Below are 21,543 nucleotides of genomic sequence, written 5' to 3'. Positions count from 1 at the left end.
CTAATACATCAAAAGATAAGCAGGTGTGGGCATTTAAAAACAGGAAAACCGAAAAAACAGACTAGTACCTGGAAAGAGCGAGGGAGTGCAATATGATGAACTGAAAATTAGAAAACCAACATTAAATCCTTGACCCTGCAAACCATCCAAATCTATTTGTGGATTTGGATTGTAATTTCTACAGTAACTGGTATATATGCAGAGCCTCATAAATGTACATTGAAAATTGTTTTATGGTTCTTGTCAACATTGTGCAGTAAGATGGCTGAGAGTGGGAAGACTTTTTGGCCCAGTGAGTGGGGAGGATTAAAGCTAACCAAAAGTTTTATAGTTCGGTACAAGCAGCAAGAAAATATTGATTTTACCTTGATCCAAAGTTGAGAATCAGAGGATTTTTTTCCAAGCGTATGTGAGATTATTACTCCGGACAAATGGCAGAAAACACAGGCAACCTCCTCTTTGTAGCAGGACCATAGAGAACACCGTCAATATATGCGTGGACGTCCTCCCTTGATGGGGTTTTGCCAGGAAGGGATGGCAGGGTAACATCAATGCCATCATCTTGAGGTGACCAGTAGGTCCCATTGGTGAAAGTGGTGGCACCAGCATCAGCTCTGATTATGGAGGTGGAGGTCTTGTTGGTCATAGGTTTCATAGTGAAGTTAGCAGTCAAGTGGGTATTTTCAAGTTGGGCGGTGGAAATGGAGTGGATGATTGTCTCTTCAGGTTTGATGGGGTCGGTGGAGCTTTGGCTTGTGTAATGAGGTCTGGTAGACGTGTCCCTTTGGGCTGTGGTTGCTGCTGTTTCTATGACTGGATGCAGAAGGCGGGATTTTGAGCCATATGTGCCTGATATAGTGCTTGCATATGACTTGTACATCTGTGCCTAGACAACTCAGATAGAAACGCACAATGACCTTCTAGTAGTTAACTGCATCAATGTTTTGGTGTATGAATATTTCAGATACTATCTCATAGATGCTAACCTCAGATTTGCTCCTGAATGGGAAACAAGTGGGACGTTCCTCTTCCTTTCCATGCATGAACTGCAAAAGATTTAAGGCTTTCTTCAATATTTAATTATTTAGTGAAAAAAAAAACAATTTCCAAGGGTTCAATCAAGCAGGAAACAGGGTTGTTGCAGTGCAAAAAGTTGGGTCAGCTTAAGAAAAGTTAGTTTCGACAAAAAGCTGGGACTATATAACGTCTTCACTGGACGAAATCAGTATAGCAATGCGAATTGTACAGCTCACCACCTTCTAATTTCAGCAAGAACATGGCAACTGAAGTTTCAAGGTTTGAAAATTCACTTCTTTGGTGCTGCTAGTACAGAAAATGCGCCTCATGTTCAGTTGGCGTCTAATGACTTTAAGCCATCCTAGTTCCTACCTAAAAGGACATTCACTTTCTGCAATATTGAATCGTTTTTCTCGGAGTCAAATCATGACTTTATAACTTTCTCAATCTATTTCCTCACATAAGAACGCTGGAGAAAGAGACCATTATCCATAGTCAACATATGCAAATAGACCAATTCATCACCATTCACAAATATACTTCAGTCTCCGTGAAACAGGTGCCACAGACAGATTTTTACAGCTCAAACACACTAAGTCATCAATTACATAGACAGCGACACCAGAATAAAAGAGCTAGACTAAGGCCAAGCAAGTGAATTTATAAGTTTTCCCGTCTTTTTCCTAAAATTCAGGCTAAAGTCTTGTTCCTCTAACCTCCTCCATTTTGCAGAAGTTTCAGAAAACTAAACAGAAAAATTAAATCTATTCAGAATAAAAGCAAAATATTGACACTGTGTATCCGAACGTTCACAAGGCTAAAGAGTACTGACCCTACGTTTCAAAACAAACAGAGAGTTATCAATACCTTACTCCAAACAACATTTACCTAATCAAGAAATCCAAGCATGTTCGATTACCTGACACCTGGATCCGAACCGGCAATGGCCAAACTCCTCCCAAGCCCTGCAAACCTCTGATTTGTAAAAACCAACACTTCCCGAAGAAGGAGAACCGGGTCCTACAATATTGGTATCAGAAGCGACAAGAACTCCGTCCATGACAAGCACATCCTCCTCCACCACGTTCACTGGTGTCTTATCCGACTGTGGCGAAAGTGATGATCTGAAGCTGCTTTTCCCGGAAGAGCTGTTACCACTACTGGACAGAGAATTGGAGCGCAGGTACTTTATGAGGTTCTCTGGTGATGAATAGTAGTTGGCACGGATTCTTGCTGGAATCATCAGCTTCGGAATGTTGCTGTTCAGGACGTTCAGTTTGTTGCTTTCTTTGTAGAATGAGTCCATTGAGATTGATTTTCTGCATTTTGTATTTGATCATCAATTATGAGCAAAAGAAAATGTGGATTATTCTTGGAAATTTAAATGCTACGTTTACGGATGTTTAATTAAGCTACAGATTTTATACATTTCTTTTCCCTTTTTTTGAACTTTTTTAAAAGTTCTAATTCCCGCCAAAAAAAAGTTTATGATCTGTTTTCGACGCAACAGAATCTAACGGATCGATTGGACTGAATCATACTCCTCGCTGAATTCAATTTTCACGTAACAAGGGAGAAATATTCAATGAATTATGAGTTGAAAAATCTCAAAGCAGAGAAAAGAAAGTGAGCGACAAGTTTCTCTGAAACAAAAAAAAAAGTCGAAAGAGATCAAGAACGTTAAAACCGAACTGTATAATACAAAAAATGAAAGTAAAGGAGATGATCAAGAATCCAAACAGATATAACAGTGCAATTCATCCAATTCGATTCCAAACCTAAAAAGATAAAAAAAAAAAAAAGAATTCTGATGCAATCATCGATAACTAAAAGTCCGAAGTCATTATAATCTATATAAGCTTGCAAAAGGAGAAAGAAATAAAAAAAAATTGACATAAATACCTGAAAGGCAAGAAAATTTCAAGCTGAAATGCGAATGTTGAATCTTCTATCAAAAGAGGAAGTAAAAAAAATCAAATTTTTGGATTAAATCCTGAAAGTAAACAGCCAGCTCTATGGAGTTTTTCGACTCTCATTTTTTAAATTGCAGAGAACAACGCAGGGTTTTGCGCTTTGAGAAAGAGAGCTCTGTTTTTCTTTATATACATACGAGCGGGAAGAGGGATGAGGGAAGCGAGAGAAGAGAGCTAACTGATCCAAGTGCCATTTGTACAAAAGAGATCTACACGCTTGGATTGGATTGAACCCACTGCGATGCGGGGCCCACATAAGACTACGGTTTCGCTTTTTACGGTATTTCGTTCACCGGAGACCTTTTTTTTATATATTTTTGAAAAATATTAATTAATTACGTAGTATTTTGAATTTTTTAGGAATCAAATTAAAATCGAATATGTGTTCAAATGGCACCGGTTCAAATTAAATTTCAAAAGTTTGGACCAATTGGGTTCTTCCACTTTCTAAAAGTTAAAATGATTTTAATTCATTAATGTTATGTTTGGTTTATTTACTTAATGTAAAATTTTATTTTATTTTTATAAATAAATATAATCCTGTCCGAATTGAACAATTTGAATTTTTACACTACTAATCCACAATCAAAGGGAATCGAATATGATAAAAACTTTATTTGAACCAAACTGAGTATTAGAGTTCAAATTAGTTTTTGATTTTGTCGATACTCCTGGGTGGACAATACATGGCTTTGTTATCAGCTTATTAATCGACCAGGTTAATGGTCCAAACCAGAGCGGGCAAGGCTTCCCGCTATAAGGAACAAAATCTGCCATAGACTCTTCTTGCCTTGGATTAGTAGCATGCCATTCTAAGGCAACAATTATGGGGGGAAATTCAACAAAATCAGCATTAGGAACATTGCTGCTTAGAACTAGTAATTGTTGGAAACACAAACCTTACTCTGGAGAAAATCTAAAGTTATCAACAACAACAAAAAACAACTAGACCAATAACAGACACATAGCCATGGTCTATCAAACCTTTTTTAAACTTAACAAATTACAGCACCCTGCATCACCGGTCTAATGCTGTGCTTCTTAGGATAGTTTTGGAGGCTGCTCTGGACAGCAAAACCAGATGATAAGCACAAATGCCTTGGTAAAAACATTACTATGACAATGATACCACTATTAATCAACACAAACTATATATACTCTGTCATTCGACAGCAACCAAATCTTATAAACAATTCCACAGTCGAAAAATAACCTAAAACCCCAAACTAGATTTCTACAAGTCAAAAGCAATTTTGACTTCAAATTCCATCAATGGGATTCTTCAAATTCCCACCAAGCAAGGACATGAGACCCCCACCATGGACCCTCCCCTCCGGAATCATAAAGTTGAAGCTTTCGTTACCAACACCCCCACCAATGCCCATGCCATACCCATTTCTTCCTTCCACTTGCTTCTCAGCACTCAACAAGCTTGAGTAAGAGGACGAGGATTTCATAGATAAAGGAACCAATACCTGAGGCGGTATGAGATGTTGCCTTCTTGCTGGCTTTTCCAGTGAATCAATACAATCAGAAATAACACTTGTCCCTGAGGATGAGTGATTGTAGTCAACGCTGCTTCCTGTGGTTGATCCTGCTGATACAAGCCCATGGAAGACCCCAGGTGCAATGAGCCCTCCCTTGCTTGCCTCCCGCTCTTGCACCATACTGCTGTGAGCAGCACACAGACCACTCCTGCCCCTTGCAAATTTCTCACATTTGCCCTCCCCCCAGGAGCATCTTTTTCCCCCACCATGGGCCTTGCAGAAGTCTGTGCTTCCTTGGGCACTCTTGCCACAGTTCTCAAACTTGCATCGCTTTCCACCACCATGCCTGACACAACAATCAGTGCGACCGCGTGCACTCTTTGTACAGCCAGGCACAACACACCTCTTCCCTCCACCATGAGCAACACAAAAATTGGTGCCTCCATGCACACTCTTTGGACAAATGCCACCACCATTGTAGAGGCAACGCTTTCCCCCACCATGTCCTTTGCACAATGGTGTGCTCCCTTCAGCCCCTCTGGTACACCCTGCAAATATACAACGTTTACCACCACCATGAGCCTTGCAATACATAGTACTTCCCTGAGAACCCTTAGTACATTCCTGGAACTGGCAACGACGTCCACCTCCATGAGAGATGCACAAACCAGCCTGTCCTTCAGCACTGCGTGTGCAACCTTCCACTTTACACCTTTTTCCCCCACCATGCCTAATGCAAAGCCCTGATTTACCTCGTGCAGCCTTTGTGCACCCTCCAGGAAACCCACATCGTCTGCCTCCACCATGTGCTATGCAAAATTCTGTCTTTCCCTCCGCACTTTTAGTGCAACCCAAGTGCTGGCACCTCCTCCCTCCACCATGGGCCTTACAGTAGGCAGTTCGGCTCTCAGCACCTTTGTTACATCCTGGTTTTTGGCATCTTTGACCACCCCCATGACCAATACAAAGACCAGATGCCCCTCTTGCTCCTTTTGTGCAACCAGCAAACTTGCATTTCTTCGAATTGCTAGTTCGGTTATCCAAAGACGTCATGGTGGTGGTTTGCTCAGAGAGAGTGTCTCCTGAGAAATCTGTCTGAGCAGAAGGCTCACAACTTCGATGAAATTGATGACAATGAGATTTAGCTCCAAACTGAAAAAGTTCTCTTGTCTGCACCAAACCTTTGCCACTATCCATTCTTGGAGCCAACAGGAGTGATGGCATATAGCCACCAGATTTCTTGGCCGAAGTAGAACCCTCATCGACAACAGGTATTGAAAGTCTGCTATCTGCAGAAACCTGGTTTGAAAGAGGCATACTGGTATCAGTTTCTGTTGACAGAGAACATTCTAGCAAACTCATACTTTCCTTAGTCCCTCCAGAAAGGCCAAGTTTTAGGATTGAGTCATCCTCAGGTGACAAGCCCTGAGTGAAAAAAGCTCCTGTCGATTTGTTCTTGTTGAGACCAACATTGTAATAATTATTGCAGTATACACTTGGAGTTGGACCCAACCCCAGAACCAACCTGCAGCCATCATCAGGTGCATTAGAAAGATCAGCATGAAGATTGCTTTGAGTACTTCCAAATCTGGCCTTGTTGCTTCCTCCGTAGCCAAGAAAGTTCAGGCATAAGGTGGTATCACCAAAATTTTCATTTTTTGAGAGTTCAGACACATGAGAAAACTGTACATTCTTGTTCAAATCCATATTCTTTCTAGATTCTGTGAACTATAGCACCAAGGAAAAGAAGGCCAACCTTAAAGAAAATCCTTTAATACATACTACTGACTGGTATATGTATCAGAAACAAAAAAAGAAATAGTAGAAATTCCAATGGCGTTCCTCCTCCACTCACAAATCCGGATGTATCTGCTCGGTCCATCTTATCAAGTATCTATAACAACAGCACAGACTTCAATTATGCAAAAGCTTAGTTGCTGATGTATCTGACAACGTTTCTAGGATAAAATCCTTTTATAAGAATATTCAAAGTGGCTGCAAAGAGATATCTGGAGTGTCTTGTGCTCCTTATTGACAGATAGATTGGCTTCATTACCCTGAAAACAAAGTAACACAATCAGGCATTAATTAAAAGCCATTTAAGTATATAATAAATAATACCAATATCCACAGCATTAATCAGATGTTCCAACATTAAAACTTAACTGACATTGCAATTGCAGAATTTTCTTGGAAATCAAATCAACAGGACACAACCTCCAATACATTGCACAAGACCAAACATACTCAAAACCACCCTGTTTTAAGAGGCAGTAGCTACAATTTCAGCGCAGACGTAGCCATCCATACTGCCAAAATGACAGTTCAAAATCATGGACAGGTGAGGCCCTCATCAACTCTAGGGTATTGACAGAGTTACACTAAAACAAAAAATCGAATTTCGAAGTTCAAAAAAGGTATTAACACTCAAACTATAAAAAAAAATTCCCCATCTAATCTAGGAACCTGTGTTATAAGAAATATATCTACAAATATCAATTAACTACCAAAGTTCAATGCAGACTTCTAATATTATATTTAAGTTTAGAATTTCTTTTAGCGCTCTTTTTTTTTCCGAAATCCTTTTCTACCAGATGTATTTATCCCCAGCATACTGAAAAAGCAGATCATGATAGAGAAAAAGTCTAATAAATATATTTTTAAAAGTTCATTACCTAAAAATTAGTACTTGTACTGAAAGCCTAAAGAACTGTGCACTTCAAATAGTCTTAACTGTGAAGCGGAAACACATAAAATTCTAATAATATGAAATCGCCATAACACTTTATTTGTTACTTGAGCTGTGAAATAGAAGAAAAAGGTTAAAAACCAATATAAAGTTGTAGACAAGACTTCAACTTCTTAAAAGTTGTTGCCGATAAAGATAAAATATTTTCTTTAAACTTAGATAAAAATTAACTAAAATATTGCAGCTCTGCAGACTGACTTTTTACTTAAAGCTAAAATAAATGCAAATTATTTTCCACTCATTAATCAAAAATCAAAAGATCACAATTATTATTAACAGACAACTATCTATCTAGCCTGACAGTCTATGGTTAAGATCGAATACGTTAGATTCTCTATTAAATGTTAAACTTTGGTGACCAGCAACAAGTTTATCAATCATCACCAAATACCTTGGAATTTGGATATCAACATCATCTTCTAGAATCTACGACATTTCATCTAAAATCCCCAATCTCTTCTATTAAAAGAAATGTTCGCATACACTGATAAATACAGAGCAAGGAAAAAAAGAATACAGTCAACAGAGGAAATCCTCGAGAACCCTCTATTCACAAGAACTACAGCCAAAATCACAAACTTTCATCTCGAAATAGTAGATCTAAAACAAATCCCACAAACAACTCAATACTTAAGCTTCAAAACTAAAAAAGAATCACCCAAATACAACACAAAATTCAAACAAACATCTGGGATCCATGCAAAAATCAATAAAAAAAACAACAGCAGCTATCAGTAGAGCAAGCTACTGTTTCAAAAATTAATTAACTTAACCATCATAACTCAAAAATCAAATCAAATAATTTAGTGTATAAAAAGAAAACAAGCCCAGACTAGTTTCAGCCACATAACAAACTTTCTGTCCATATTAATGTTAATACAAAAATCCAATAACCAAAACAAGGAAAATTTACCAAAATTTCTTCTTTAAATGATTAAACATAACAAACAAATAAGACAAATATATGACAGTTCAAGAACATTCATAAATAGCCTTAAGCCCTAACCCTTAATTAATTTCCTGAAACCATGGAAAAACAACGTATATGAAACACATAAGAAGAAAGTTACCTTGAAAAAAAAAAACCTATAAACTCGTACTTGAGACCATAAATTAATGAAATAAAAAAAGGAACTGTGAACTAATAACCAACAAAGCGATTAAGCTGGAAGGAAATGAAAAGAAATTTGGAGATATACCGTGAAGAAATCCAAATTTAGATAGAGTCTGGAGAAAACAAAAGGATCTGAGAAGCGGCTAAAGACATGTTAAGAGAGCTGGAGAATCCTTAAACAGAGAGAATAAAATTTGGGTACGAATAAAAGAAGGTAACAAAGCGTGATAAGAGAGAGAAAGAAAAAAGAGGAAAAGGAAGATACTGAAACGGGAGTAGGCTACGATAAATAATTAAAGGGGAAAACTTGATACGGGCGGCTCTGGTTTTTTCCGTTAACAAAAAGGAAACCTTTTTTTTTTAGTAATTACGTTTTTTTGTCTTTTTACGAACATATTAATAAATTTGTTTTTTAATGCCAAAAATAGCCTCGATTGTCAGTAAGGAAGCGACTGGTACAGCCTTGCAGGGCTCCCGACACTCCCCGATCTGGACAATGAATGCTTTCTGTTGAAAGGGACGTTGTTTTTTAAAGTCTAAATTACCCTTATTCACAAACCGACCTTGGACAATTGTGGAGGGTAAAGATGTCACTGGCGGAGGTTTTAATTCTACGTTTTTATTTTCATGGGAATTGTCTCCCTTCGACGGCGAATGAGAAGAGAAACGAGTGGCCGAGGCGAAAAGGAAGTGGCCTTATCACTTATCCAAGCTCCCGCAAACCGTCAAATGCGTTGCCAAGAATCTACTCCGCTGTTGTCCTCGTTGAGCAGCTGGCCAGCTTGTGAGTTGACGTTGGGATCGGCTTACTTGGCTTCGCCTGCGCCGGTATTTTAACCCAATTTTCTTTTATATACAACATTTTATAGATATCAAATTATTGGTCGATGGAGAACCTTCTGTTTTTATTAAGCTCATTGGTTGAATCCTTTGGACCCGCCATTTATATTTATATATACTTCATTTTTTTTCCACCATTTAAGATATCTCTCTACAAACATGACCTACAATTTAAAGTCATAGTAAAATCATTATGGAATTTTGTTTTAACAACAAATTAATGATCCAAATTCATAGCCTTGTACCTTTTTAATTTAAATAATGATAAGTTTGTTCCCGTAATTAACACAATGAAAATTGAAAACTGTCTGCCATGCAAAGCTCATAAAACTTATATTTAAGCTTTTATGTGCATGGAGTTAATATGATATTAATATAACGTAGATAGGAACTTCAAATGATATGTAATTTTATGAATTAATATTTTATTTTGTAAAAAATATAATATTTAAATTTTTTTAAAATTATTTAGAAAAAGTTAAATAAATTTTTATATTTTTATTACGTTTAATTAAAATTTTATATTTTTATTTTAAGTTAAATAAATTTTTACGATTAATGATTAATTTAATCAAAATATCATTTATCATTTTATATTGGTGAAACTGATGTGATATATTAATATATCGTAATTGATGATATTATAAAATGTTAATATATTATAATTGATAATGATGTGATATGTTAATTTAACTCGATAACATAATCATATGCATTTTTCATGTCATGTTAGTCTCATGTGGGTATAAAATTATAAATAATATTTTGATTAATGATAATTAGTTAATAATTAGTTATAAAAGATTATTTGATTTAAAATAAAATATAGATACTTGATTGAATGTAATAAAAAAATAAAAATTTGTTCAAATTTTTAAAAATAATTTAAGAGATTTATTTAAATATTATGCCAAAAAAAATTTTAACATCATACACAACAAAAGCAAGGCACTATAGTCAATTCATAAAATCATATTCCACGTCAATTGCTTTCTAGACACTGATCAGCATGGAAAATTAAGCATGAACATTTGTTTTTGGTCAAAATTGCAATTAAATGGTGTGTATTGAGTCTTGACTGATCAAGACTTTGATGCAACAAGGACTGTTAGCTCCAGGCATAGTTGCCGCGACATTAATTCTACTTAAAACTAGGGTTATTGGGCATAGTTAGATTAATGATTAATTTTGCTTAATTGTTATCTCATAATATCCAATAAGTCAATATTTTGACTCTTCGCAGTGCTGTATTTGTAGGCACGTAGCACAACTTTCTGACACATATAAATTATCTAAATTCTGTTAGTTGTACATTATAAACACATTAAATAAAGTTTAAATAAGAAAAAGTAGATATCAAAATCAAATATCATGTGGAAAAAAAAAATCAACGAATTACAAATATTTTGACTTGTTTACAAAAATAGTTTTATTTTAGAAAAAATGAATTGTTTAATAAATACGACATTTTGATGTTTATGTGAAAATTTTTGGTTATTCATGTTCCACTACTGTTTTACTTGGTAAATTTGCAAGCTTGTCCTACGAATTAAAGATCCATTATTTAATAACTTTACATTTGTCTTTGTTTTCTTTTTATACATTTACTCAAAATTTTAAAAAAATATTAAATTATATATAATTTAAAATTAATTGAAAATAAGTAAAGATACCCTTATTCTATTTATATACTCAATATATATGTAATTTAACAAATTTGAAACTATCACCACTCCAACACTCTCTTTATGAGTTACACTTTTATTATGTGGTATGAATCACAAAAGAAACAATAGTAAGACAACACTTACTCTAATATCATGTTAAATTTTTAAAATAGATATCTACCTTAAAACCACTTAACAATAGATGGAGGAACTTTTATTATATTTATATATCTAAAATATCTTCAATTTATATGGTCTATTCTCTAACTTAAAACCAAATGATAATATGTGAAGATACTCATATTATAGTCATTTACCTCAAATATCTCTAATTTAACAAATATGATTTATCACTACTTTAATACTCTCCATTACCTACAGAGAGTATAAATTTATCAAGTGACATGATGAGGGCTCACAAAAGGATCAATGAATAGGGATGCTTTAATATAATATTAAATTTTTAAGATGAATATTTAATTTAAAATTAATTAAAATTATTATATTTATATATTAAAAATTTACAGGACTATCGACGCTCCAATAAAAACTCAGTCATTAATCCAACAGGGAACGAAATTTTCTAGCCAATGAGTTTTCTAATGAATTTATAGAGTAGGCCAAAATAAATAGAGAATAATAAATAATTGTGTGAAACCGACAATATTTGCTAGGACCACATATGGCTACTACCAACTTGACAAACACAAGCCAGGTCCAGAAGCCGGCTGGGCTCGAAGCCCGACAGCAGAAAGTGGGACTGCCTGTGACGAGGGCAAGCTGTTAGCGTCCTATCACTGCCAGTTCGCTGCATCCAACAGAAGTGCAATTAGCGGGAATGTCAAACTGTACACTTGGCGTTCTCCCATTGGTCCCGACGACAATTATTGGGGGATCGCCGGAATTGAAAGCAGTCGTTGTTTTTAAAAGTCCTAAACTGCCTACAAAAGAGCCTTTCGCATCCGCAGCGGTGCCACGTTTCGAGCGCGGGCGCCTACAGTTGAGGCCGTAGACCTTTTCCAACATCAGTACTAGTGATAGTAGTAATAATTTTTTAATTAACGAAGGGAGGGGCGGTAGTCTGGATTGACGTATAATGAATCTTTCGTTTCCATCTCAAATATTCTACACATTATTATTTTATTCTCAGCAATTCACACTTGAGATAAAAACAATTTATTATAAAGCTGTCTACATTTATGCTTTCCTCTGCTTCTCACGTGTTGACAACTTTGGGTATGTGTTGGCCACCATCCCAACTTCCATTTTTTTGTTTTTTTTTAATTATTTAATTGAAATTTTTTATATTATGAACTTTTGGAGGGTTCATATGGATGCATATACCTTTATTCTTTTCTTAAAGAATTGAAAAAGAAAAGAATTCTACAGTAATTGACCCTTAGACGGAGCTTAGGGGAAAAGAGGAGAGGTTAAGAAAAAACAGTGGAAATCTATAATGGGGACAAAAAAAGAAATTAGGAGCCAAAATCGATGCGCCTGCCAGGTGTCGGAAAGCGAGTAGAAGACGCAACTGTCGCTCATTGGAGGTCTTCGCCAAATCAACGTGTGACGCCCCAACAACGCCACGGAGCCTACAATGCCAAGGAATCTCCGTTGCTATCAAACTTTACGAGGTCATGATCCTATGCGCTCACGCATATGAAGGAAAAAATCCTTGCTGGATTTTTATTGGCTTTGATTTGTGAGCCCAAGTTTTTTGACATTTTGACATGTCAGAGGAACCAGAGGACGCACACGTCTCAGACTTAGAAAGAAAATGCCAAATGTCGATGCTCGTAATCTCATGGTTGGAACACCAAAAACCATGGTTATGTTGAGGGTGTTTTAGGCAAACCCGTTATGGCTGCAAAGCTGATGACCAAATTACAAATCTAGCCTTTATTGCATTTGCATAAAGTAAAAGGATCCTCTTGCCCTTTCTGGTTTTCTGTCGTCATTAATAAGATATTTTATTTTCTATGACTATGACCATCCACAATATGTCCATATTCCTCGTTATTTTAATGGGTAAATTATTCATTTGCCGTTTAATATTTTTTTTGTTTTTATCATTTTATTTTTTAAATATTATATTTTAATTATTATATTTATAAAAATTAATATTTTAATCACTCAGTATTAAATGTTAATAATTGTATGATTTCACATCAATTGACTTTAAATTGGTGATATATTTATATCTATTCATTGGTCATGTACCTGTTGTTAATAGTTAAGTAATTAAAATACTAATTCTTTTACCATTTGTGATAAATTTATAATTTTTTAAAATTAAATAATCAAAATAAAATTTTTAAAAAGTTAAGTGATTAAATGAATAATTTTATTTTATTTAAATTAAAATTCAACAGTGAGATATTGAAACCATGAGACCTATTGATGTGTGAAAATATTGAATAAACCCTATAAATGAAAATGTATAAATTTTTCAAAAATTATTATCGAAACAATTTTTTACACACAAGTACCAAGAAAATAAATTTTATACAATCAAAAGTTCGCTTACGTTTAGCATTATATTAATTTATTTAATTAATGAATTTTGTATAGATTTTTTTATGTATTTGTCATGAATCAAACGTTACATCAAAGTTGTGACATAAGAACATTGCCATGCCATGCAATTTGAATAATTTTTAACTAAAATTAGCCGAAAAAGAAAAAGTAATTATAACATAATAACTTGGATTTTAACATAGAGAAAAATTATGAATGTCACGCAATCAGTGACGACATTTGCATAATTGCATGCTTAGCTATCTTTAGCCCCCTGCAAGAGTTGGCCTAATTTCTAGTTGATTCTTGTGAATTTCATTAAATGAAATGAAAGTTACAGGCATAACCTTTTATGATCAAATTTATGTTCACAGTACATTTCCTTTTAAGAGGAAAAGAATAAGATTATGGTAACGTACACGTATGCAACAAATCAAATAATTTATACAAACTCGACAAAAGTCTATGACTTTACATATTACAATCATGATGAAGGACCTAGAAAATAAGATGGGCTCGTGAAGATGTTTCGAGCCAAAATCCCAAATTATAAAATTTTAGAAAATTATGGAGAGGGGGCAATTTAGTCATTAAGAAATTGGTTCGCCATGGCATCTCTCTGCGTTACATTGTTAGGTCCCTAAACCTAATTCTTCCCATTGCTTGATTTCAAGTTGTGAGAATGTTCGAAAAATAAAAAGTAAAATATTCTGATTTTTTTAATTTTAATTGAAATTATAAAAAAAATCTATCAAATTTCAAAATGGACCAAGACTATAAATATTGTTAACGAAAATAATGAGAATATTAAAATACCTTTTGTTTTACTAATTTAAAAAATTATCATTATATTTTTAAAAAATAAAGAACACCGATCGATGCTCTCTAGCTCTCCAAGAAAGCGAAGCACCGAGGAGGGGAGCATCGGTGCTCCCTTATGGAGCCCGATTTTGGGCTCCCTCGGTGCTCCCCAATGGGGAGTTATTTTTTTTTAATTAATAAAATAATAACAAAATTATATAATTGTAATTATAAAAACTAATTAAGGGTAAAATTATTTTTCTACCATTGTCACATAAGCAAGTTGTTGAAAATACTAATAGTTGATTAATTGCTAGATCTACGTATCTAGCGAAAAATATTTTTTTATAATAGAATGTTCATTTCAAAAATTAATAAAATTTATGTATAATTTCAATTAAAATTTAAAAAAGTCAAAATATTTTACTCAAAAATAAAACCAATGGGTGACGTAGGGGTAGGGCAAGGAAGAGTTAATTGTTTTTTAGTCTTTTAGTAAACAATGTCACTAAGCAATTTATTTAATCATATTTAAGGAAACCACACCTTTCCCACTGTCTTCTCCAACTAACGATCTCGATTAATCACCAATCATCTTTCTTTTCCCCCTTTTGCCAAGCACACATTCATGATTTCTTTTTTTCTTTTATACGTGAAGCATAGTTTTGAATAAGACATCACATCCTTCAATTTGTCATAAATTATAAAAATGTTGTAAACAGGTGTCTTACATTTTTTTAATTATTATATTATTTGTCAATTTAATACAAAAATATTGTTATAAATAAAAGATTCATAAATTATAAAATACATTCCTAAAACACTTATTAAAAAAATCCTAAATTATAATTATTTTTAAAGTTTATTTTTCTTATAATAATAAGTATATTATGTGGTCAAAGTGTTGCAGATTTTACATTATTAAGAAATGAGATGGATCGTACATTTACAAGTAAAGATCTTTCTCTATTAATAAGCATGTTTTTTAAATTAAAAATATAAGTTTGTGACATTTGGTATTAATCAAAATGAGTCCCTCTTCTCTATAAATGAAAAATTAGTACAACAATTGTAATACACAATTCAGTAAAATAGAATATTACAGATCTTAAGTTAGTAAGAGATGAAATCGATTTTGGATTTATAAATAAAATCTTTCTCCATTTAATAAACTTTTTTAAGTTAAAAATGTAGATCGTGATAAAAAGAGTTGATAAATAACATAGAAAGATTTGAGAGTTTTTTTCTTAATTCAAATATGGACAAATCATCTCTAATAAAGCAATGCAAGAACTAGAATCTTAACGGATTAATTACCCCTTTCCATGTCATTCTTTATAGGGATGAAGATCAAAAGCTTGTATGCCGCGTCTAAAACACAGGTTATGGCAATTATCTTTTACTAGTAAAAGTTTAGTACCAGAAGCTCCTTATGTATGCCCATGTACTCTTTTAGAAATATTTTATTTCTCGTGTTTTATATAGTGATTAGCTTTCATCAAAGAGTATTGATAGTAGGAATTAGATTGGTAATAGCCAATGAATGAGAGCTCGTGCCTAGTGGATACCATACAATTGTAATTCGAAAAAGAGGATGAGAGTGTGTGACTCACATATTAGAAATGGTCCCGACTTCCCCACCAGTCCAAAAGAGACGCTCTTTGTTTACGTGACGAGCGTAACTAATCATCAAGTGTTATTTCTTACCACAAGTTAGTACTAGCTTCCTGTAGAAATATTTGCTATAAAAATAAAAGTTAAAGTTACGGATCTCATATCAATAATAAATGAAATGAGTCTTTAAATTTATATAATAATTTTTTATTAATTATTAAATATGTCTTTTCTATTGAAAATGTGGACGTATAACACTAATACTATTATATGTTTTGAGACAAGAAAGAAAAGTATATTTGTATTTTATTCACATTTGCATGATTAAATTTTACATGAAAAAAAAATTCTCAATGGTTATCTTTTGATATATTTTTTTGCCACCATTTTATTTTTGAGACGATGTGATAATGGTTATTCTACCAATTGTGGGGCTGGCTAGATGTTAGTCTGCTACCAGTTAAAATGGGCTGTACTTGGAAACAACCACGGCTGGGTCCATTGAGCCCAAACTAAAATGGTTTGTTATTATCTGGGCTTCCTACTACTCACACTTGAATTCTCGATATTATTCCACTTCCCCCACCTGCAAGTCTTCAAGGATTTCAATGTATTTCTAACTAGTGACTTGGCAACAAAAAGAATAACTTGTCTCATTATCCTCCTTTCCCCCGATTTCCTTAAGCAATTTGTTAATTCATTTGAATAATTTGATTGGCATGACATAACCCTATCATACACTGATAAAAGTCACAGAAGAAGTAATATACAAGAACAATAAAATGAACTCTTTCTTTTCTTTTTTTCAATTTGGATTTCAAATTTTCAATATTGAACAATTGGGTATGCGAAAAAAATAAATTGAGAAAATTTCTATAACTCTCTCAACTTATTTTAGGGTTCGATTGGCCAACCCGACTTGCCTTAGGCAAAGAGAAGGAAAAGAAAGAAATGGGCAAAGGCAAAAAGAAAATGCATGAGGATTTGGAAAACTTCTTCTCAAATCCTCACATTTAATGAGTGTTTCAAGCTCCCCACATGTAGCACATGTTGTCCCAAAGAAACCTTTCGGCTTCCGCGCTCATCAACTACACTCAAATCCTTGCAAACATCCACCTTGAATCTCACCAATGGCTCTGACTTTCCTGTCAAGAGAACTTTCTCAAATCCTAACAAGTGCTTCCGAGGCGAGTTGTGCACCGATGGGGGAGTGGAGAACAAGAAAACTGTATGGCTTCCGCTGTTTCTTCCCTTGTTTTGGACTCTCAAATGAATGTCAAATGCTAAATTTTTACAGCTTTGTTCAATAGCGTCAACTGACTTGCACTCAGATGAGCGGCAAACGTGGTCTTCCTCCAAGGGGATGGATACTAGTTGTGGTGCTTTAACTAATTGGTGGCTGAATTTGGAGTAGCTTAGTCCATCTCCAAATGTGTAAATGGTTTCTCCAGTGTAGAATCTGTAGGTCCTGCCTGGGTACCCACTGGAAGGATCTGGTCTCATGTTCATGTTTGTCATTGGGACCTTGTCTACATATGATTGTGGATACCATGTCATTGGCAGCCTGCCACCTGGAACAATCGTAAAGTTAGAAACTTGGAATATTCAATATGGTGTTTAGGATTTGAGTGCATTGTAATAAAAGTCACATTATCAATCTAAACACATAGAAGTGAGATTCATTTGCAGTAGCAGTGATTTAATCGAAGTCAGGAGAAATTTAGAAAGACTTACTTGGATTGTAATACCCAAAAATCACATCGGCTATGGCGGCTCCACCAGCTTCGCCGGGGTAACCAACCCAAAGGATGCTTGTAATTTTGTCATTGTTTTTCGCAAACGATATATCGAAGCCTCCTCCAGACATTATGACAAGAATCACAGGTCCCTTGGCAGCCTTCGCAACTTCTGTTATGAGAAGTGGTTGCTGTCCTGGCAAAACAAGGTCAACTCTGTCAAAGCTCTCTCTTTCAAGGGATTGATCTATGCCCATCACAAGCACGGTGGCATCTGCAGAGGCAGCTAGTTTCTTAGCATCGTCCACTTGAGCAGTGCCACAAGCCACGTTGGAGCAACCGGGCAGATAGGTGGTTGCCGCTGAAGCTGTTAGACCCTGCAACGGTGTTGTATATTTGCATGGAATGCCTGCAAAAGTTTCCAAAAAAGTAAGTTGATCATCTTTATCTAGAATTACATGAATTGCTAATATATATTTGAAGCTCGACTTTTCAACATTGTTAACAGTTCAATACTTAAGTATCAAATTGTCAAGTTTGTAAGCAATGTATTTGATTACCTTCATAGTTTCCAATCATGGTTTTTGTGACATTGGCATTGGGTCCAATTACTGCTAAGGTTTGGATGGCAGTAGGAGATAGAGGCAATGATCCTGCACTGTTCTTGAGCAACACAATCCCTTGCCTAGCAGCTTCACGGGCCAACTCTTGATGCTCCGGAGTACACACGTCTTTTGGGCCAAGCTTTCCGTAAAGTTGCTTGCTGGGATCACCATCGAAGAAGCCAAGTCGCATTAAAGTAGCGAAATTGTTAGTGACGGCGTTGTCAATGGCCGACTCATTCAAAAGTCCTGCTTTTACTGCAGCCTCGGTGTGTTGGCCAAGGAATGATCCGCAGTTGAGATCCAACCCTACAACATCAAAACATTTAGTAGAGGTACTACTAAGATCTTATGTTGCAGAAATGTGGAAACAAATATATTTGTGCTAGCAAATGGAGAATCTCTCCATCTATGTATGTATCGTTTCATTATTCATTTTATTGCCCATATTTAAGACTAAGAACACTGTTAGGCAGAGCAGGAGGCGTTTGTTTAGTCAACTGACTTAAGCATTATTTAGCCTAACTTAAGCATTTTAGAGTAAAAAAAAGTTGTTTATAACTTAAAAAATTGGACAAAACAGACATCAATTTTATCCCAATTCTAATAAAGGAAGCAGAGTCACCTGCTAAAATTGCTTTGGCTGCAGCTTCCTCTGGTGTCTTGGTATAGTGCTGGCTTTTGTAGAACACCTCTACCGAGTCACAATCTGAAACTATGTACCTGCAGCAACCCAAAAGCCTTGTAAACAAAACTCTGCTTACTAAATACTGCCCATTCATAAATTTTGTCCTGAAAATGCTAGGAGAAATGAATATACCCATTTAATTTCCACTGGCCTCGAACAACACCTGCAAGGAGATCAGGGTCAGCGCAAGTTGGCTTACCGTTAACCTGGTTGTAAGAACACATAACACTGGCCACATTCCCGTCAATGACACAGCTCTTGAAGGGTGGTTGAAATGTATCATCCATATCTTGTTGCGTTACCTAACCATCCAAGACAAAGGCAATGACTTATGGATTTTGACAACAAAAATAAAATAACTTTTGACTTAATAAAAACTCAATTGAACTTAAATTACCACAGCATTGAAATGGTAGCGATCAACCCCTTTCCAGTTATCCAAATCATAGGCTGTATAGTGTTTGCAGCATGCGGCAACCTTAAGCCGAGAAGGGTCACCACCATCACTTTGTTGTAAACCTTTGACATAACTTGATCCATATTTACTGGTGAGCAATGGGTCCTCTCCTGGTGTTTCTTGCCCCCTTCCCCATCTGGGGTCTCGGAATATGTTAATGTTTGGAGACCAATATGTTAGCCCTGCCAATCCAACATTGTACATTGCTCTAGCTTCGGTTGAAACCACCTGCGCATGTGAAAACAATTGGGTATAGGAGCTGAACATTACTCATACATTTGATGCAATAAACTCACACCAGAAGCATGGTGGCTTGTTTGCATTAAAGAGTTAGGTACAAGAAGCTGAAATGCTTCAAATAATTAGGTTCTTGTTCTTCATATAAGATTTATGTTTCAGAAATATCCCAGTATAATCCCAAAATGCATCAACTATATACCGATGAATCATTCCCTCAGGTCTAAAACAGTTCTCTAGAAGCTCCATTATCATTGATTTATCAATTTGTTCCTACTCGTTGTTACCAAAATTCCACTAGATTTTCTTGCAAGCTCATTTAAGCAGCCAATCGATTGCCTTAATGATTAATGGGGCAATCCCTTAGTCCTTGCAAGCTGGAGTTCAGTAAAAGGCTACGAAGTCTTCTGAGTGATCAAAAAGTCTCCCTTCGGCAGCATTTGGTAACCTGAGACATTTATAAATCACCTACTTTTCTACAACAAACATAAATTAATTCAAACACAGAATTCTATAAATCCCCCTTTCCAAAATTTGAGGCAAAAGACAGTTCATCATTTTAAATAACCATGGCTCCATCGGCTTAACTATTTTCCTCAATCAACAATAAACTTTGCAATACTCAAAACCAAATTCATTGTCATTATTATCAGCAACATAACTATGAAAATCAATAGAGACACATAATTTGGATGGCTAATGCAGTTTATTATTCGTAATTCTCAACATGGAATCAGGAATTGACTTATCTTCATTTTCCGTGACATGATAAGAAAATAAATGAATCAATTACAACAATGACAATGTCAATAACGATGACACAGGCAATGCATTCAACATCTAGAATCTGAAAAATAGCTTTCAATGCCATCAAATTCAGGACATGAAAAGAAATTCAACCACACAGCTTCCAGCCTCACCCCTTTTCTGCATGGTTTTATAGTTTTTCTACCACACAAACTTTATTTCAACCACACCGTTGGAAGATGGGAAGTCCCATCTCCATTAATGAAATCCAATCTCCATCAAGTTAGCGTCATCTTGTAAAACATACACAACAAAAGAAAAACAACAAGAAAAAGCGAAACGACAGGAAGAAACATAGAAACGAAAAGCAAAACGGCATAAACCGGAAGAAGAACAAAGCCAAAAATAAGAAGAAAAAGACAACTTTACCCTGCCAATGGCTTCGAATAGAGTAGTGTTGAAGGAACCTGCCGTCAAGATGACCTGAGGAAAGCTTGTAGCTCCTGGAACCAAGCTGCTGAACTTCGTACCGGGACCGACATTGGAGACTCCATGTAGAGCCTCAGACCACCACTCATATTTTGGTATTCCGAGCCTACTAACACTCCCAGCACCACTCACTATGAACAGAATTTTCTCCTGCAATGTAAGCCTTTGTACCAAGTCAGCCACTCTCGATTCTATCCCCAACGATGCGTTACAAAAGTCGTAACTTGTAACCTCTGGATTTTTAGTAGCATCACAGGCAAAAACAGGTGATGTTTGCCCAAAAACCCGTGTCGAGATCAATGGAAAACAATGCAAAGAAATCAAGAAGCAGAGGAAAACAGAGACCTTAGGTGCTCTGCTTTCATAAACAGAAGAGAAGAAGGAGGTCACTCTGACCTTCCCTTTCGCACTCATTATTTACTAACAGGAAAAAAGGAAAAAAAGAAAAAGAAAAGAAAGGCTAAAACCTTGAGGAAACTTAAGCTTCCTCAAGAGAGAGGAAAGGGTACCCACTACCAGTATCTTTCTTTCGGCATGAAAAAGTTGGTTAAACTATAGTATCTTTATAGAGGGAGAGAGTTGTTAAAAAACACACGTTGTTTTGTAGTAGCCCGTGATGGAAAACCAGTGGAGGTGCATTAAATTTTCTTGGGGGTTGTTTTTGGGCAAAGGGTGGAAACCAACCTAAAATTTGAGAGAATCTCAGACAATTTTCTTGAGGAATACTTTAAAAACGAAAATGGTTATTCGAGTCCGTGATGGATTCATCTTTTTCTAACTCCAGGCTACAGTTTCAGAAGGACAATGT

The 21,543-nt window shown here is 35.4% G+C and overlaps 3 protein-coding genes across 3 annotated transcripts; all 3 read right to left on the bottom strand.

The window, feature by feature from the left end:
* Nucleotides 84–3,069, bottom strand: LOC18608339 (zinc finger protein zfs1). The gene is made up of 4 exons (XM_007042968.2): nucleotides 2,920–3,069; nucleotides 1,937–2,336; nucleotides 987–1,046; nucleotides 84–886 (listed from the first exon to the last, which is right to left on the bottom strand). The coding sequence occupies exons 2-4, from the start codon at nucleotides 2,321–2,323 to the stop codon at nucleotides 419–421; spliced, it is 915 nt and encodes a 304-aa protein (XP_007043030.1). The 5' UTR covers nucleotides 2,324–2,336; nucleotides 2,920–3,069; the 3' UTR covers nucleotides 84–418.
* LOC18608338 lies at nucleotides 3,873–8,606 on the bottom strand. Its single transcript, XM_007042967.2, has 2 exons — nucleotides 8,426–8,606; nucleotides 3,873–6,534 (listed from the first exon to the last, which is right to left on the bottom strand). Exon 2 carries the CDS (start codon nucleotides 6,182–6,184, stop codon nucleotides 4,250–4,252), a length of 1,935 nt encoding a protein of 644 aa, XP_007043029.2. The 5' UTR covers nucleotides 6,185–6,534; nucleotides 8,426–8,606; the 3' UTR covers nucleotides 3,873–4,249.
* Nucleotides 16,547–21,543, bottom strand: LOC18608336 (beta-xylosidase/alpha-L-arabinofuranosidase 2). The gene is made up of 7 exons (XM_007042965.2): nucleotides 20,676–21,543; nucleotides 19,203–19,490; nucleotides 18,938–19,107; nucleotides 18,743–18,840; nucleotides 18,076–18,426; nucleotides 17,514–17,924; nucleotides 16,547–17,350 (listed from the first exon to the last, which is right to left on the bottom strand). Exons 1-7 carry the CDS (start codon nucleotides 21,147–21,149, stop codon nucleotides 16,779–16,781), a joined length of 2,364 nt encoding a protein of 787 aa, XP_007043027.2. The 5' UTR covers nucleotides 21,150–21,543; the 3' UTR covers nucleotides 16,547–16,778.

This window comes from Theobroma cacao, chromosome 2 (assembly GCF_000208745.1).
Source record: "Theobroma cacao cultivar B97-61/B2 chromosome 2, Criollo_cocoa_genome_V2, whole genome shotgun sequence".
Classification (NCBI taxonomy): Eukaryota; Viridiplantae; Streptophyta; class Magnoliopsida; order Malvales; family Malvaceae; genus Theobroma; species Theobroma cacao.
This window is presented reverse-complemented; position numbering and strand designations above follow the sequence as displayed.

Excerpts from the sequence above, each read along its gene's own strand:
- LOC18608339 (XM_007042968.2), bottom strand. The coding sequence starts at position 2,323 with ATGGACTCATTCTACAAAGAAAGCAACAAACTGAACGTCCTGAACAGC. Across the intron at positions 1,047-1,936 it reads GGTTCGGATCCAGGTGTCAG|TTCATGCATGGAAAGGAAGA; the intron begins GTAATCGAACAT and ends AATCTTTTGCAG. Across the intron at positions 887-986 it reads CATTCAGGAGCAAATCTGAG|GCACAGATGTACAAGTCATA; the intron begins GTTAGCATCTAT and ends TGAGTTGTCTAG.
- LOC18608338 (XM_007042967.2), bottom strand. The coding sequence starts at position 6,184 with ATGGATTTGAACAAGAATGTACAGTTTTCTCATGTGTCTGAACTCTCA.
- LOC18608336 (XM_007042965.2), bottom strand. The coding sequence starts at position 21,149 with ATGAGTGCGAAAGGGAAGGTCAGAGTGACCTCCTTCTTCTCTTCTGTT. Across the intron at positions 18,841-18,937 it reads GGCCAGTGGAAATTAAATGG|GTACATAGTTTCAGATTGTG; the intron begins GTATATTCATTT and ends GGGTTGCTGCAG. Across the intron at positions 17,925-18,075 it reads CATGATTGGAAACTATGAAG|GCATTCCATGCAAATATACA; the intron begins GTAATCAAATAC and ends AAACTTTTGCAG.